Source organism: Helicoverpa zea, chromosome 9 (genome assembly GCF_022581195.2).
Source record: "Helicoverpa zea isolate HzStark_Cry1AcR chromosome 9, ilHelZeax1.1, whole genome shotgun sequence".
Taxonomy (NCBI): domain Eukaryota; kingdom Metazoa; phylum Arthropoda; class Insecta; order Lepidoptera; family Noctuidae; genus Helicoverpa; species Helicoverpa zea.
This window is the reverse complement of record NC_061460.1, coordinates 3,900,027-3,918,712: the sequence shown is the minus strand read 5'-3', so window position 1 is coordinate 3,918,712 and position 18,686 is coordinate 3,900,027. Positions and strand designations below refer to the sequence as shown.

At 37.0% G+C, this 18,686-nt stretch overlaps 2 protein-coding genes across 3 annotated transcripts in view; one reads left to right on the top strand and one right to left on the bottom strand.

Moving 5' to 3' along the window:
• Positions 1–181: 181 nt before the first annotated feature.
• Positions 182–6,735, bottom strand: LOC124633510. Its single transcript, XM_047168758.1, has 11 exons — positions 6,282–6,735; positions 5,565–5,769; positions 5,065–5,185; positions 4,578–4,733; positions 4,211–4,300; positions 3,460–3,615; positions 2,977–3,144; positions 2,628–2,834; positions 2,328–2,459; positions 727–845; positions 182–467 (listed from the first exon to the last, which is right to left on the bottom strand). Exons 1-11 carry the CDS (start codon positions 6,382–6,384, stop codon positions 272–274), a joined length of 1,653 nt encoding a protein of 550 aa, XP_047024714.1. The 5' UTR covers positions 6,385–6,735; the 3' UTR covers positions 182–271.
• The window catches only part of LOC124633506 (neprilysin-4-like), a 33,264-nt gene continuing 21,285 nt past the window's right edge, over positions 6,708–18,686 (top strand). Inside the window, exons 1-12 of one of the 2 annotated variants that reach the window (XM_047168753.1) lie at positions 6,708–7,149; positions 7,265–7,414; positions 7,871–8,007; positions 8,443–8,611; positions 8,690–9,894; positions 9,976–10,126; positions 10,212–10,398; positions 10,637–10,755; positions 10,883–11,275; positions 11,754–11,926; positions 17,627–17,697; positions 18,331–18,486. In XM_047168753.1, the coding sequence (XP_047024709.1) occupies positions 6,713–7,149; positions 7,265–7,414; positions 7,871–8,007; positions 8,443–8,611; positions 8,690–9,894; positions 9,976–10,126; positions 10,212–10,398; positions 10,637–10,755; positions 10,883–11,275; positions 11,754–11,926; positions 17,627–17,697; positions 18,331–18,351 (3,213 nt within the window). In that variant the 5' untranslated portion in view covers positions 6,708–6,712 and the 3' untranslated portion in view covers positions 18,352–18,486. Of the gene's footprint in view, positions 7,150–7,264; positions 7,415–7,870; positions 8,008–8,442; positions 8,612–8,689; positions 9,895–9,975; positions 10,127–10,211; positions 10,399–10,636; positions 10,756–10,882; positions 11,276–11,753; positions 11,927–17,626; positions 17,698–18,330; positions 18,487–18,686 lie in introns of those variants that run through there. The other variant, XM_047168752.1, reaches the window with a different exon arrangement.

Below are 18,686 nucleotides of genomic sequence, written 5' to 3'. Positions count from 1 at the left end.
TGTGCTGTGAACAAGGTTGCACGTTTTTTTAGGCCGTAGGCCTCTTGCTCGCCGTGCCGCAGACAAGAGGTCTTATTAAATCTTAAAGTCGTCTTAAAAAAAATATTACTTTTTGGCGCATGTTCATTATCCTATGCTGATTATACTTAAATAATCAACATTGAAATAATTTACACAAAACTATTTCTAAAATCTTTATTTATTTTTCATAAAATAGATAGGTACATGTATGAACAAAAACCTTCCTAAAATATGTAGGGCCAATGGTACGTTATGTGTGTGAAGTTGTCATAGTACCAGGCTCTCTCTGAAGTCCAGTAGGCTCAGGGCTCAAATAAGATGGTATTTTGAACACATGGTACAAAGTCGAGAGGTCTCGAGTCCACAGGCTGTATCTCTTCACAACTTCCTTTGGGGCATGCACGAAGTGATAATCCGACATCATTCTCTTTGGTTTGGCGGAGGTGCTGCAAGAAAGAGTAGGTCTTTTAAAACCAGGCAATTCAGATGAGTGACAGTTACTGCTGGTAGAAAGGCTTAAATATTTGATTTCGATTTAATAGTCCGGTGGCTATTTGGCAATCTGAAGGTTTTGGCATTTAAAATTGAAGCTCCTATTTTCCGTCGAATTTCCGACGAAGTCGGGTCCTATTACAAAATAAGTACCTACCTATGCGTGTATATTTTATAACAATTTGTTTTGTTTGTTGATGTTAGTCCACTCACCTCATTATCGGATCCTTATACAGAGGTGGAATAAGGGGAATTTCCACACTGACTTTCATCAGAGGGCATGGAAAATGCACGTCACCCAACGATAGCACACCATCTTCTTCTTTTGTTTTCTAGAAAAAGAATTATTCTCTTGAAACATTTGTTTAATCATGAATATGGTGTCCGATTTTCGAAGCTTAGGCCCACTGATTATGTTGTTGCTTCTTGTAAGTACCTATAGAAACCATGAAGTCACTTTGATCAGAGCCTTAGAGACCTAACTAGGCGGCAGTCAAAGTCGAACATTCATTAGGTAAATCAAAATTACATGTATATATCTCCAAGGATATCCATTTGTACAGTGGCGGATTAAGAGTATCCGAGGCCCTAAGCACAGAGCCTGTGTAGACCCCCTATTACTTAAATGGAAATAGAAGGTTGAAGAAATTGACCGAGCAAAGCGAGAGTGATGCACATGTAGTTTCAAATGCGCGAGCGAAGCGAGCGCGAAATTTTTTTCGGACTCGTACGGAGGTAAAATTTATCCCAAACGTACTTAATTTTTTGTTTGTTGACAAATGCAAAAACGAAGGCACATAGTTTCTGAATACGCGAGCGAAGCGAGCGCGAAATTTTAATTATTTTTATTATAAACTCAGAACCAAAATTACGTACAATGTAGCCCAAACGTACTTAACTTTTAATTTGTTGACAAATGTAAAAACGAGGACATATAGTTTTTGAAAACGCGAGCGAAGCGAGCGGGAAATCTTGATTATGTTTTAAGACTCAGAACTAAAATTTCGTAAAAGGGCTACATTTCAAACCTTCATTTCTTTCTGTTGGACAAGTAAGATGGATAACGTAAGATCGATAACAACGTCCGCGGACTTAACCGGTGGTCCGCGGACCACTTGGAATGCCTCCAGGCACCACCAGCCCACCACCACCAGGACCACTGATCTAAAGCATCCAAAATTTTCGGATATGTTTGTTATATTGCACTCGTAGTTACAGCGTGAGCTTCCCAACGACTGTACGATAGCGACTTCGGAACGCTATCGTTGCCTATTAATTCTTTGCCCAACGATGAGTAGAAGCCGAAAAAAAATTGTATAACAACTGCACAATTGAAAAAAAAAATCACTGCGATCGTACAACAATCTACAGCACTGCGACCAATCAAGTTTAGAGGCGGGGGTGTATGAAGGGTCACTCCCGAACTGCTCGCGCCTTGTGATTTCGGATATATTGTGGATGAATCTCGATAAAATGTAGGTATAAAATGAAACGCCAGCAGAGGATGGAGGCCCCTGGAGAACAGGGGCCCCAAGCACGTGCTTGTTGTGCTTATAGGGTTAATCCGCCACTGCATTTGTAGCATCTAAGCGAGATGCTCATAAGCATGCTACGCAGGATTCTAACTAAATAAAAATGCTTCATCAAGATTGTAAAAATATTGTAATCTGTCAGTTTATTTTTTGAAGGAGAAAAATTAATAAAATATAAAACAAAACACACACACAAAAAGTTCCGACTGTACAGGTTTTAGTCCGCCACACATTTATTGACGGACCAAAGGTACCTCATGTTTATGAAAAGACCCTACTTACTTCATGGACTTTCTTTATTCTCTTGGCATGTGCTAGTATACAGTCGCACCATTTCCAAATGTTCTCGTCAGCAGCACCGCGTCTCTCCAGCCTCTCTGATAAGTCTCGCATGTTTCGTATTGGTTTCTGAATCTAAACAAAAATGTATTCATGTTTATAAATCAATTATTTAGGTACTTTTTCAGACATCTGTAAGACAGACACAAACGCGTTTTTCCAACCACATAACGCCAAAGTATATTCCAGGAATATTCAGTCAAAATTAAGAAAAAGTAAATAAAATAACTTAGGTAAGCGTACTATCAAGGGCTTGGTCAGTTTTTCCGACAAGAAAAGCCTCAAAGAGTAAACCCCAGCAGACTTCTCGCTGGCTTTCATGCTGGGCTGCAGTGGCTGTCGGCCTCTGTTGGAGTGCAGAATGCTCACACCCTGAGAGCTTGGCGGGTTCACTTGCTCATCTGGCGGGATGAATAGTTCCAAGCTGGTGTCGTGACGGAGTAGCAAGTCCTGTAACATATTCGGCATAAAATAATTGCCAAAATTACTTACAGCCTTAAAAACAATTTATTTTGAGATCTAAGACGTATTTAAGGGCGTAATAGTTATCCTAAACAATATTTTAAAATATGATAAGGTAGTAGCTACTTACGTGAAATTTCTCAAAGTCCACGTTTATTTTCGCTCTTGCTGTAAGCTCAGCGCGGTACTCATCCACTAAATAGGCCCAGTACTTGTTAACCCTTGCATAATCACCTAGCTGCGCACGAGGCAGGTAGGACAGAATCTTCTTGCCTACAGAAGATGGTAGCATTTGTACCTGGACATATAAAATCAATTGAAACGTTAAAATTCGTAGGGCTAGATCTAAAATGTGTAATTTTAGATCTAAAATGTGTAATTTTAGATCTAGCAAAGGCTGATGTTCATCAGTGGAATATTATTTTGTTCATTTTGTTTTTTTTTTTAGTTTTACCAGACCATTTATGGGTTCTGATATCAGTCATCGAATTATCTGAGTTTTTAATAATGAATATCTAATATTGGGATGAAGAAAACAATTGACTGGTTAAGAATAATCAACTCAAAAGACTACCTTATATAGAGTGTATCTATATATTTACAGAATACTAACAAAGTCAACAGTTTCGACGACTTCAGGCCTAGTTCTGTTGACTTTCCAAATCTTTCTCTTGGAGCCATCATTGAAGGTCATCTCCATTTCTTCCAGTTTCAGGTTATCGCGCATCCCCTTTATTGTAGAATTCCATATTGCCAGGTTTGCATCCAGCTGAAACAAGCAAATCGTTTACTTTAGTTCCAAGTTTAGTTTAAATATTCCTGTTTTCTTCGATAAATGAAAAAGTGCGCAGTGAAAAGCACTTTGCGTAAAAAGTATATAAAAACACTAGAAAAATATACTTTTACTTATGAACGTAAAACCAATAGTCCCAGTTCATATCGATCATCAGATCAGTTGGACAGTGCCATAATTGTACTGTCATCAGAACTTAATATTGGATTTTTTTTATCAGGTACCATAATTATCAAAAAAAGGGAAAACGATAGGCAGATGTTGAAAATCCTAACTAATATTATAAATGTGAAAGTAACTCTGTCTGTCTGTCTGTCTGTCTGTCTTTTCTTCACGCCTAAACTACTGAACCGATTTGTGTGAAATTTGGTACAGACATAGTTTGGAACTTGAGAAAGGACATAGGATAGTTTTTATTTAAAAAAAAAATATAAAAATAAAAAATAAAATTTATTCCGGACATATAGCGCCATCTATTGGTCAAACCAAAAATATGCCGGAAGTCACTATATCATGCGAACGAAGTCGCGGGCAAAAGCTAGTCATCTATAAGACTTAGGTATGTACTTACTTCTTTCTGTGCCTCTGACGGAGGTGCTGCGGTTTGTCCGTTATCAGATGCGAAGGCTTCACGGCTCTGTGGTTGATCGCCTTTGGGTTTCTATAATGAGATAAAAGTTAAATAAGTATAATCATATTGAATAAATCATGATCTACAAAACAAACTTTGTATTTGCCTATCCTTGGTGACCAAGCGACGACTAGTGGAAACTTGAGCTTGAAAAAAGATTTCTAACAGCAGAGAGTGAGTGTGATAATTCATATTTCTTCGTTTTTTTATGCATTCGATGTTCGGTGGTTTGTTCTGGCATAATGGTGTCTTTAGGTTAATCTAATCCTACCTTACTATTAAGCTTACAAAGTGGTTTTTCCGTCACCTGTGATCCATCATTGATGACGATGCACTCCTGGATGTTCTTTAGCATCAATTCACGGTTTCGTTCGAAGAGCCGGCGTGCGAGGCGCAAAACCTCCCACATAGCTGGCCCTCCTGCCACCGTCAGTAGTTCTGATAGAACCAGTGCTTGGGACTCCTAGAAGAGACGTGGAAAGTAAAATATAAAAAATCGAACTCTTATCGGTAAGTCAAAATTAATTATGATATTGATAAATATAGATATGAGAGTAGCTTCCCAAATAAATAGCCACAAATTAAATATATAGCCCGCATAAATAACGTATCACTAGATATATCTAATGGTAAATAAACCTAGGTTGCTATACTAACTGACCAATGGGCGATGCTAAACGGTGTTATACGCGAAGTAGATTAAAACAAAAACAATTACTACTTACAATAATTAATACACTCTTCTAGGCAAACAAAGCTGATTAACTAAATACTGATGATTCAAAAAAACCTACCGGATCAAGCGAAAGAAACCATAAGCGGTCGTTCTTCATGACTTGCGCCAACGTGTGCACCGGCAAAGCTGTTCTGTTGTGGTCCATCGGGACCTGGTCGTAGCTTGAGAACACGTTCTGTCTGAGGAATTATATTTTACGAAGTTATTTCCATTGTTGAAGCAGTAGAACAGGTTTCATCATTGGTAGGTTTTTTAGGTGTACGACCTTATCGTATGACATTCATGATTGAATCATGGATTCTTATAGTGCTACATCTTAAGGAGCATTCATATACCTACCAAAACTTCGCAAAAGTTTTACCAATGTATCGGGTTGCCCAGATAACTGAGTGGAGGTCAGATCGGCAGTATTCGGGTAGACTGGAACCCACCCAACCCCAACGTAGTTGGAAAAAGTCTAGGCAGATGATGATAAACTGTACAGTACAACTAAAATAGAAGCCAAGAATGTTTACCGTCAAACCAAACGATGCAGCTCATTGTATAAAGATTACTAACTCGCTAATCGACATAACGGCATCCTTAGGCCGGCAGTTCCACATGGACTTGAGGAGTAGAGAGAGCGCCCACGCACTGCGCACATCTTGAAGTAGTGCCAGTAAGTACCTCTTCTTGTTGGCGTAAGATATGCGCGCGAACCAGTACTTGGTAGCCAGAAGGTGCTTGCTAAACGTCACCGCTATTTTGGTTGTATCGACGTTTTCTGCAATAATAATGTTTTAAGGCTAATTTAAATTATGGATATTTTTCTACATTCCTACTAAAGAAGACGGATCACAATCCATACAAAATTGCCCCACGTCCTATAACAATGTGACGTATCTCAAAAAAAGATAAAAATGTTTAAAAAAATATGGCATACTCTCTAATTTATTTTTTTCACACCTGCATACGAAAAAAATGCTTTAAAAATTGTTCAGGCGCTATTATGAAAACATCGTTCATAGGACTATTTATAAACCATTTTACTAAATATTTTTTTTTTGTTTGATAGGGTATACCACACAGGTGGTCCCATAATCATCAGGTCAGGATCTGATGATGGAAACCCTGAGAAATCAAGGGCAACTTTTAAAAGTTGTAGGCATGCGCAGGATAACGGATAACGCGGGCGAAGCCGCTGGCGGAAGCTAGTATTGCTATAAAATTGCAAAGTGATTGATAGATTTAAAAGTAATTACGATAAAAGATAAATCCATGATTAGGTATACATACCGCATGTCATATCAGCTAAAATCAAATCGTTGATTAAATGGACTTGTTTCGTTAACTCCGCGAAAGAAGTCATACTTACGGGCTTGTCGTTTTCACGCATCATGGAATATAGAAAATAAGAACTAAGTATAAAAAATAAGTTATAACAGATTTTGACCTATAATTTTGTCAGGCTCCAGTGTCATTCGATTTATTTTTAATTCACTTTTATTCTTACTGCCAGTATGTTTTATATCAACATAAAAACCTTGCGTATAAAGGGACTGCTAAAAATAACTGATGTACATAAATTGTGTTGTTGATTGTAAGCAATTTACTTGCCGGCTGCAACAACAGGGTCAAGATTACAACGACCACTACGCAGTTCATATGGCTATGTATGATGTTCCAGTTACGAATCTCCGCCATTGCACTGTCAGTTAGAAGCTGCCATGACGCGCGTGGACACGCGAATCCCACCACAAACAGTATCAATCAAACCGCGTGCGAAAAGTGCCAATTTCTGTAGATTCTTCTCCGTAGTAGCGTTCGCAGGTTTAGCCGCTGTTGCCTACTTCATTATAAAGAGACCTGGTGACGCGTTAGGCGATCCATCTGACCAATATACTATTAAAAATATTCCAAAAATCTACACCAGATTAGAAGGCGTTGATCCTGAAGAAAGGGATGTGTTCCAAGGGTTTCGTACGTCGTTCCTGCCACCCGAAGAGATAGTGCTTGCACGTTCTAATTCAAAATCCAAACGAGAGATCTATGAGGGTAATGTGACAAGTGATATCCTGATATGGGGTGCTTCGGACAAGCAGCATGGAACACCGACTAGGGTGAAGCGAATGAGCCATTTTACTTTTACTTCTCAGGACTATGAGTAAGTTCTTATAGATACACATCCTTAAACATTTTCATGGAGGTAATATATTTTTTTACTTCCAAACATCATTTATAAAATGTCGTAATTAAAGAAGCCGTTCTTCTGATTTTAGTCAAGAAGGCATTCATCGAAAGCGCAAGGACGAAGGCAGTGAAGATGATGATGAAGACAATGAAAGCGAAAGCGAAGCTGAAGAAGAATACGAGACGGAGAATACGGACCCTAGTGATCAGTACGATGATGATGAAGATAGCATTGAAAGGTAAGTCATGCCAACGTTACGATGAATTAGGATCTTGAGAGTTTTTTGTGGCTCTTCAAAAGAGACCCACGTTTACTTCTCGTAGATAATATAATGTTTTATCAAAAATCAGGTGAAATAATTTATGACTTACCTATACATTTTGCAACTTCGAGTAAGAGCTCCCATGTGTTATGTAATTTACGAAAAATATAGTTACCTTTAGTTGCAGTTATTTGCGATCGTCGCTAAATCTAGGATGTAATTAACTAAAAAAAACATTGTTAGGTCTAATTACCACATCTAGGATGGTGTTGTTGAGTTTTATCGATACTAATATACTGAGTAACCATTCCTAAAAAGTTAAACCGGAATATTTAAAGGAAATTACAAAAGAACAGCAGTTCCTAAAACGATAAGTGACACGCGTCTTCATATAGAAGTACAAATTGTTCACGTAATGGATTGATTGAATAGCATAGTTCGTCCGGAGATGCACGTGGATCGAGGCCCATTAGACGATGTGGTGGAACAGGTTCGTGGCCAGCCCGAACTGGAAGAAGCAGAGATGATTTCCTCAGCACACTTATACAAACCGTCACAATCTTACGCAGGTAAACACGACTAATGATGATCTTATTTGACCTTCTGTTGCGAACTATTGCTATCTAAATATTGATGTAATTCACTTACCAAATAAAAATCCGCCTTGATTCTATGATTATTTATAAATTTTCATCTATCCCTTCATAGTTCTGTTGTATTTCAAAGACCTAAATCACTCTGATAATCCTTGCACGCTGAATCACAAATTATCCAATTGACTCTTGTCAAAAATGAACCAAGGTTAGTCGTACGATAACGTGCAGGTACAATACCTAGTACTTTGATTGTGTCCTGCACAATGTGATTCACATCGCTCAGATTCCTAACTGTGCCACGGCTGGGTCAAGATTCTCACCTATATTCTCACTGTACAATGTATTTACTTATATACCTTTACAATAGTCTGCCCAAACACAAATGTAAATAATGTTGTTTTTATTTAGGTATTCATGCATTCTGGAAGGGTCAAGGTGACAGGAATCAGATCAGAACTACACAGGCCAATATAATGAAACAGTACATGGACGCCCAAGCAGATCCATGTCACGATTTTTATCAATATGCCTGTGGGAACTGGGCTGCACTCAACCCGATACCAGCTGATAAAGCAGGGTTTGTTTCCATCAGCATGGCATACGATATTATGCACATTTTATGATACAATAAAAATAATACTAATGTTATTTTTAGATACGATACCTTTGAAATGCTCAGAGAAAATTTAGATACAGTTTTGAAAGATTTATTAGAATTTAAAAGTAGTGATAAAGTGCCCTGCAAGTATCCAGGATCTAATTTAGATTTAGAAGATAATTTCTTAATTAACATGAAGCATCAGCACAAGGAGCCGAAGGTGCCTTATCATCCAGAATATTTAGATACAATAGACACATACCCAAAAGCTGTTGTGACTAACTCCTCAGAAGATCAATACCACTACACGGCTAGCGAAAAGGAAAAAAGGCAAATAGTTAATCGCATTCGTAGATATTTAGATAAAAAAACAAGGGAAGTAATGAAACCATTATCAAAAATGAAGAAAAAATTCAAACATTACATGTCACAAAGTCGTAAATTTAAAAAAGAAAGAGTAAAACGACTCGCAAAAAATCCGATCCAAGAACCTAAGACAAAAATATTAAGGAGAAAGTTTTTTATTAAAACTAAACAAATACGTTATGGCCGAAGTTTGATGTCATACAATACACGACATAAAATAAGAAAATTAAGAGACACTACGAAAAAACCGAAAGATACTACACCGTTACCATGTCCGTTACCGTGTAAGACATCATATCCGTTTCCATATCCGTTACCGTGTCCGTCACCTTGTCCGTCACCATGCCCCCCATGTAAGACACCATGCCCCCCATGTAAGTCACCATGCCCCCCATGTAAGTCACCGTGCCCCCCATGTAAGCCACCATGCCCCCCATGTAAGTCACCATGTCCGCCATGTCCGTTACCATGTCCATTACCCTGTCCGCCATGTCCGTCACCATGCCCACCATGTCCGTCACCATGTCCGTCACCATGCCCACCATGTCCGGCATCATGCCCACCATGTCCATTACCATATCCATTCCCAATACCACCGTTACCAAAACCACAAAAGCCACCTGGCGACGCCGCAATGAAAGCGAGATTTCTATTCAAGTCTTGTATGAACTACGAGATACTAGAAAAGCGTGGTCATCAACCCCTGATCGACTTACTGAACCTCCTCGGCGGTTGGCCAATCCTGAATCCTCTGTGGAATGGATCCTCATTCGACTGGCTCGAGTTGATGGCGAAGCTTAGGTTATACAACAACGATATTCTCATATCGGAATGGGTTGGACCTGATATTAAAAATTCTGACGAATTTGTTATTCAATTCGATCAAACGAGCTTAGGTAAGTATTGTAGTTATAGTTTTGTACAGTATATACTTATACGTGTGCCGAAATTTATTAAATTTTTACTATCTATTGCAGGGCTACCAACTAGGGATTACTTTCTGCAAGAGTCAAATAAAGTTTATTTGGATGCCTATAAGAATTACTTGATGAAAATTGCGATATTGCTTGGAGGGAATAAAGCGCATGTAATGTACAGTGCTAATCAACTGATCGAATTTGAGATAAAGTAAGTTACAACATCTTTCTATCTAACAGGTGTACTTAAGAAACTCAAACTTGTTTAATATCAGTCAGCATATGAAATATTCCAGATTAGCTCGGATTACCTCAGCTCCAGAAGACAGAAGGAATGTTTCAGAGTTATACCGAAGGATGCCACTATGCAAACTTGAGGAGCTGGTGCCCGAAGTGAAGTGGCGACGGTACCTGTCTGTGGTGATGAACAGAACCGTACAGCCTAATGAAACTGTTGTACTCTTCGCACTTTGTTATGTTAGGGTACGTTTTTTTGTATATTTAACGCTTGTCTAACCAAAGCTGTTGACTGGATCTAATATGTGCATAGGAGGATTGTAGAGAGATTTACGTAATCAGGTGTGAATTTTAGTCGAGAAATAAACAATTTTCAAGAAGACTCTAAACTGCCATAGAACATTTTAGATCTTTAAGACAAATGCTTACGTGATACAAAATATGTTTTATAATCTAATCTCATTATACGATGTTTCATTGACAGCATTTAGTTAAATTGATAAATCATACTGATCCCAGCACTTTGGCAAATTACCTGCTGTGGAGATTCGTGAGACATCGGGTCAACAACCTCGATGACAGATTTCAATCCGCTAAACAACAGTGAGTACAATCATTCACTTGTTCTTGAACTTGATTAAACCAGTGTCTTGTTTCGCCTAGGGGTAATGTTTCTTCAGCTATATGAATAACACATCTAATCATTAATTTCGTCTTATTTCTTTTTTAGATTCTACTTCATCTTATTCGGTCGAGAGCAAGCTCCTCCGAGATGGAAGAACTGTGTCTCACAAGTCAACTCCAACATGGGGATGGCTCTAGGATCTATGTTTGTAAGAAAATACTTCGATGAAATGTCGAAAAACGACACACTCTATATGACGAGGGAAATACAGCAGTCGTTTAGAGAACTCCTACATATGACAGATTGGATAGACGACAAAACAAAGAAACTAGCAGCACACAAAGTCGATGCAATGATGCTTAGAATAGGATACCCAGACTTTATTTTAAACAAGAAAGAACTAGACGATAGATATAAAGAAGTGAAAATACACCCGGATAAGTATTTTGAGAATATATTGAATATACTTCAACATCTTACGAAAATGGAGCAATCTCGGTGAGTTGGAAATGGTAGGAAAAGTGTTATTTGATATTATAGGTCGTAATGATGCAATACATAGCAAGTGAGGCAGTAAGGCTGTAAACTGGAAATACGGGTAGGTAACCCAAGATATGCCTGAGTAAGTTATACTAGTAGAACTACATTGTAGATACATAATATTTACTGGGACATTTTTAATAGGTCTAATGTAACTGTTGAATAACTACCGTCTACAAGGAGGTATTTAACCATAGTATAAATCTATCTTTCTTCAGCACTCATTTAGAAGTAGGTAAAATCTTGACCAAATGGGGTACCTACCTATTTAATAAAATGCTTAAAATTCCATATTAATCAAAGAATTCAATCAATTTTTGCAAACTTGTCGAAACAGGGGTTGTCTCTATTGTTTTGACTAAGTACCTGGCTTACCAAAAATACTTTAGCAAGTAAAATTACTTTACCATTTTTCCTTAAATCCTAATAATTTCAGTATCGGTCAACCCGTAAACAAGACGCTATGGAACACAGCACCAGCGGTAGTGAATGCCTACTATAGCCGAAATAAGAACCAGATCATGTTCCCAGCTGGCATCTTACAACCACCTTTCTATCATCGACACTTCCCCAGATCTCTGAACTATGGAGGAATTGGAGTTGTTATAGGTAACGTACATTATTTCTTTTTAACTGTTTTCATAAATAAATTGCCCTCTTTTGAGGGGCGTATACGGGTTAAAAAAGGAAGGACGTCGTCAATTGTGTCTGTATTAATATGTGGTTTTTCGTGGTGACTTTTCATTGAGAACGAATTATTCTGCTATGTTATATGTTATCGTCAAGAAGCATGACTTTAGTTTAAAATTATATAATTTATTCTTACACCTACTAATCTTATGGACACGCTCAGTGACAGTTAATGGTTATTTAAGCACTTTCCTTACTTTCCTTAGTGCAGATTTTCTATGAGAATCTGTCACTAAGGAGTGACTTAAGTAATCATTAAATGACTGTGAGTGTGTCAGTTAGTTCTATTTATGTAAGTACCTATTACACGAGTAACACAAATATCTCTTACGATAACTTGTTCCCGGTCCACGGCCCATAAAACAACATAGCTATCGACTTTCCTTTTAGCCACAGGACAAGTTGGTACTACTACCATTTGAGATCCGCATTGATGTTAATTTAACTAGACGAGATTACCTAGAAAATTTCTAGGTGTTTTATATACCAGTCCACTTTTTGCCTCCTGTATTTTACGAATAGCTTCCACCTGCGACCTGGGGAACTCCTTCTCACATATGGATATGCAGTGGCCTGTGTGTTAGGCCTCATTTATGGAGACGCGGGGCGTCCCGCGTCGCGTGTGACGTGGCGTCTGGCGGCGCGTCGGACGTTTTTAGGGTTCCGTACCTCAAAAGGAAAAAACGGAACCCTTATAGGATCACTTTGTTGTCCGTCTGTCTGTCTGTCTGTCTGTCTGTCTGTCTGTCTGTCTGTCTGTCTGTCTGTCTGTCAAGACCCTTTATCTCAAGAACGCGTGGACGTATCAAGCTGAAATTCAGGAGCGGAATACATGAAATACTCAGGTCTATTGTCCCTTTAAGCTGTGAAAATATCAAACTTCTAAGCCAAGCCAATCAAAAGATACAGCCGATTATGTCGATATTTTCAACAAATTTTCGACACTCGCAAAGGAATCAAAACCTACAGGATACTTCCCGTAAACTCAGAGTCTTGAAATTTGGCATGAAGCATTGTCATATAATGCAAATATAAAAATTAAGAAAATCTCATTTTTTTAGTTATATAATGTAAAAAAAACATATTTTAATAAAATGAAACTTACTACCTTATTTCTCACAAACGAATAAAGGTATCAAATTGAAATTTATACCAAATACCTAGGTCTATTGTCCCTTTAGGCAGTGAAAAAATCCAAACTTCTAAATTAACGCGATCAAAAGATACAGTAGTTATACCGACACCTTAGACGAATTTCCGTCACACGCTAGGGAATCAAAACCTACAAGGTACTTCCCGTGAACTCAGAATCTTGAAATTCGGCAAGAAGCACCGTTATATAGGACAGATAAAGGAAAAATTGCGAAAATGATAAATTTGAAGTTATAAAATCAAATCAAATATTTTCCTCATTTCAATGGGGAATTTAAACGACCAAGTTTGACGGATTTGAGAAAACATTTCTTTGTAGTAAAAGAGTATACTCGCCGTTTATTTCCATTGTCATCAGGTCAGGATCTGATGATGGAAATCCTGAGAAATCGAGGGCAACTATCAGAAATTGTAGGTATGCATAGGATTAAAACTTGATTCTCAGATGTATGTCTGGTGATACTATCAAACAGTGAAGGTTTAGAGCTTACCTGATGAGGAGACGTGAGAAAGTCGAGAGAACTCCTCAACGGTATGTTTTAGTAACGTCGTGTTTGGGCTTATATTATTCGTATTGACGAGAACTTTTCACAAAAGTTAAAAATAAAAACTTTTTACAAAAAAAAAACAACTTCTAAAAACAACAAGAAAACTGTTTATATGCATCGGTCTAGATCTCGGTGGTTAAATAAATATAGATGCATCCTCTAGACACCGACTTCTAGACCGATGCACCTATCATCTTTTTAATTTCTTTCTTGCTTTTGTTTTCTTGTTGTTTTTTTATATGTTTGAAGTTGGATTTGTTTGTAAAATGCTACAAGATAAAATAAAGCCGACTTTATAAAACAAAGAAAAGGACAGAATTACACTTTTGTCAAGGCTCTAGAAACGTAAAGCCAGCAGCCCGGAATCCTACACTCTAGCAGTCGTTGTTACAATTCGACAGTTACAAGTCGTCAGGCAGTTTCGAAAAAAACCTGAAACTGGGGCTCGTTAGGTGATTAATCCCTCAAAAATAAAAGATCCCATTAGTACTGAATTCTCATCACCTAAAATAAAATAAGCTCCAACACAAGGTTACGTTATAAATTGTAAAGGAGTTCCCATAACTATATCTGATCTTTGCTATCGATCCCACAATGGCAGTCAAACTTATCTATGTGGAAAGTCTTCGCCAATACGAATAAAATAAACCCAAACACGTGGTAGTTGCAACATACCGTTCAGGAGTTCCCTCGACTCTCTGTAGTCTCCATTATCAAATCAGCTAAAAACCTTCACTGTTTACCAGTACCCTCAAAAATACACTCACATGTCTGGTTTTGACTCGATGCGTGCCTACAATATTCAAGAGTTGCCCTCGATTTCTCAGGGTTTCCAGATCCTCATCAGATCCTGGTCATCCGAATTAACATCCTCCTTCTTTATGAAAAGTCTTTAACAATAAAAACTAGCATTGCAACCTGTACAATCCTCTGAAACTGCTTGTCTTTTATATTTTTCAAACGATCCTGGAGATTCGTCTCCATGGAATTTTGATAAAATATTTATATTCAAAGAAACGTCATACCATTCTCCACGATTTAAAACTACTTTGATTCATGTCCGCCAGTTTTTACAAAATGGGTCAGATATGCCCAATGACCTTAATTAGCTATTTTCAATCAGATTTCTGAATGATGACTACAAAATGTTGTATATAAATAACTTTAATAAAATAACTTTTACAAGGTACTGGCCTACTATTTTAGTTATATTATAAAACCCACCCAAAACAAAAATGTGAAAGACTGCCAAGTTCGATAATATGGGAATGCTTCGCCTATAAAAGAAGTGAGATCTGAATAAGTACCAAGTTCCATACACATACCTCAGTTAAAAATAGTTACTTTTTAATGATGTTAGTTGGAAAGTTTTCATACACCTTGTTATAAACCTACTAAACGCAATGAATCAAGTATTTAATTTTCTATTAAAACTTGCCAAGTAACATCATTAAAAAGTAACTATTTTTAACTGAGGTATGTGTATGGAACTTGGTACTTATTCAGATCTCACTTCTTTTATAGGCGAAGCATTCCCATATTATCGAACTTGGCAGTCTTTCACATTTTTGTTTTGGGTGGGATTTCATTTATTTTTGTAAGGTTGTTTATTTTATTTTTTTCTTATGATGAAGTTAGTTAAAGGAATGTCTCATTTATACTATCTTTTAGATTTTTTAATATGCACTATGTTTCTTACAAAGAAATGAACTAGATTAACTAAATGGACTAGATTTACCAACTGACTGACATGACATGTTATCATATATTATGTTCGTGGATCAAAGTTACACATTCGTTATTTTCGAAAGTGATTCACACTTGGCCGTTTTCAGATTTTTATTTTACTTCTAACTACACTATTCTACTTCTAACTAAACTAAATACAAACATTCGAAGATATATTATATAAATATAGATAAATTTAGTTCGTTTTAGTTCCTTAGGGGTATAAATTTACACCGGGTATAAAACACCTTCATTATTTTGAAACCGACTCACACTTGGCCATTTTCAGATTTTTTCCTTTACCTTGACATAAAGACCTACCTCCATGCCAAATTTCAAGTCAATACGACCATTGGAAGTGGTCTAGGTTTTTGATGAGTGAGTCAGTGAATCAGTCAGTCAGTGAGTGTATAGTAAAAATAGCGATTTTCTGACGTCAATATCTCAAGACCTACAATAGGTATATTAATGAAATTTTGTATTTTAGATTAGTGAGGGGGTCTCAATAGATACTAGAAATTTGATATGCGTAAATAAAATAGATTTTGAGTTACAGGGGGGTCGAATTTGGCCCGAAATGGTTCGTGTAATATAACCCACGGCCGGTGTGTCGCTTTTTTTGCTCGAACTTGGCGAACACACTGCCGTGTGTCTAGATAAAAAATATTAACTATTTTGGTCTCACAAAATAATCATAACTATGATTGTTCTAAACTGAACGGTTGGCGCGAGACTCACTTTTTATCTATACAAGATTTGTACGGAACCCTCGGTGCGCGAGTCCGACTCGCACTTGGCCGGTTTTTTGTTTCTGTTTACGGTGGGGCGACGCGTGAAGCGGCACGCATCATCGCACGCGTAAACACAAACTTATACCAATATACGACCATGTTCATAGAGAAGCTAGACGGGAGGCGTGGCGGTGCCCGCCGCGGCGCCCGCGGCGAATTCTCTAGCGTGTAGCGGTGCACGCGGCGGGCATCGCGGCGGCGCACGCTAGTAGGGTATAATTGGGGATTCTGGAATCATTTGTTCTCGCTTCGCTCGAACTGCATGATTCCAGAATCCCCAATTGTTTTTATCGAGCGGTGACTAATCAGACCACCGACATTATGATTTATAACATAGGTATTGTTGATCCAGATTGATCTTATAACATACAGCATTAGTCATTTTTTTCTCACTACGAGTTTATTTATACTTATTATTTGATCACAGTTATTTTATAACTTAAGTACGAAAGTAGTTGGAAAATAGGGCATCCAGATCAGAGATCTGGATACCCTATTTTCCACATTTTAATCTTCTATTCACATATTATTTTAAGATAGCAGGCATGGCAGTAATAAGTGCCATCTTATTCGAATACTGTTACATAATGTCGAATAAACTATCTATTCAAATATACCAATTGGAAACCAAAAAAAAAACAGCTTTTAAAAACTCGACGTTTATTTTAATCATTTTATCACCGCGGAGTACATATTTAAGAATCTTTTCTTTATTAGGAATAACAGTTGACAGCTACTTTCAACATAACCTTCGTTCTCTCAAAGTTTACTTTTGCAAGCAAAGTCGTTGAAACATTCTACTTTTGCGGACTCACGAGTGGATGTCATCGGTGTGATGGTGACCGGCCGTACAAAAATGTGTCAATCTTATGCGTTCATCTGTTTCTTTGATCTGTTCTTGATCATAATATTTAAATCTTCTACTAACATATTATTTTAATCTGTTTCTTGATCATAATATTAAGCGGTTAAATTAAATGTTATTGTGAAAACTTCATCATTAAATGTAATAAACTGATTTTATCTAAAGTATACCTGATTGGACAGGTCCATTCAAACTTGTGTGGCACTTTCCTCAAAAGGTCATTTCAGACACAAACCATCACCATATATAATTTATTTTTATGTCTGGACCTGAAAAGAGACCATGTCTCTTGAGTTTATTTCGACGTTTCTTTTCAAGTAGTCAGTTAGTCAACCTATTTGCAAAATAAAATATCATTTAAAGGTTTATCAATTCTGTAGTCTTGAGACATTTATAGATTTTAGGTTTATAACATAAAAAATATAAAGTTCAAATTATATTGGTTATCTCTTTGATAAATTGTAATAACCATTTAAATGTGATACTCATAAAGATTATCACTAGAACAGTAGAGTACATACGATTTCCTTTTTAGAATTTCGTCTCAGGTATCCGCGACATCGTGGCGCCTACTGCCAAATTAAGAAATGTAAGGCGATGAGCATAGTGAGTATACATGATTAATTAATTATCTACTTTATTTGACTAGTACATATGATTGAAATACCAATAATCATTGATGATAAGGTTGATATCTAGCGTTTGCAATATCTAATATAATCGCTACCTTAATTTATAGTAGTATAAAAAGCGATCACTGAGGTGCGCATCCAGATTTTTTGTGATTTCGATGTGCATTGTCTATGTAACGTGAATTATTATATTGTGTTGAGTGACAAGATCGGTGACAATAAGTATGTATGTACCTATTTATTTTTATATATTATTTTATCTAGTCTTGAATTTTACAGTTTTCAAAAAGCAGAACGAACTTTGTGCAATGAATAAATACTTTTTCATCCCATGAAAAAGTATTTATGAACTTTACTAGGTATTTCTTTTTAATTTGATACTCATATGTGCGCGCCGTTTTGTTTTTTGCATTTAGTAATTTCCTCGATGAGGTGGCATGAAAAGTTATGTGTTGCACTGAAGTGCAAAGATTTTTCACCTTGTGCTCTTTTAATTCCTTTTGAAAATTGAGCCCGCGGTTAAAAAGCAACTTTGCACTCTTGTATAACAAATAACTATTAACTACAAATAACAACTACATTCTAATGAATCATTATATAATTTTAGGGCATCTCGGAATCCTTTTGACTCTGATACGGAGATTACTTTGCAACCAAGCACGAGTGGTGAAAAGCCTCAAAAATCGAGGAAGAGGAAAATCATCAGCAATAAACCTAAACAGAGCAAGAAAACTGCGCCTCCTCCTGATTTATCCGAAGACTCTGAAACCGAGCCAGTATCTACTGCTCGAAAACAATCCTCAATATTTTCAGATTCTGAGGTAAGCATAATAGTCATCTTATACTTTTTACAGTTTCACAATATTCTTGTTAAATAGTGTGTTCTGGTATATAACAATCGTTTAATTTTTAATTTTTTTACCTGTTGTTTCGATCAAATGTGTTTAAATGAACTCGACCATG

Coding starts and splice junctions, on each gene's coding strand:
- LOC124633510 (XM_047168758.1), bottom strand. CDS start 6,384: ATGATGCGTGAAAACGACAAGCCCGTAAGTATGACTTCTTTCGCGGAG. Junction 3,145..3,459: donor TCGTCGAAACTGTTGACTTT/GTTAGTATTCTG, acceptor TTATATGTCCAG/GTACAAATGCTACCATCTTC. Junction 468..726: donor TATAAGGATCCGATAATGAG/GTGAGTGGACTA, acceptor TCTTTCTTGCAG/CACCTCCGCCAAACCAAAGA.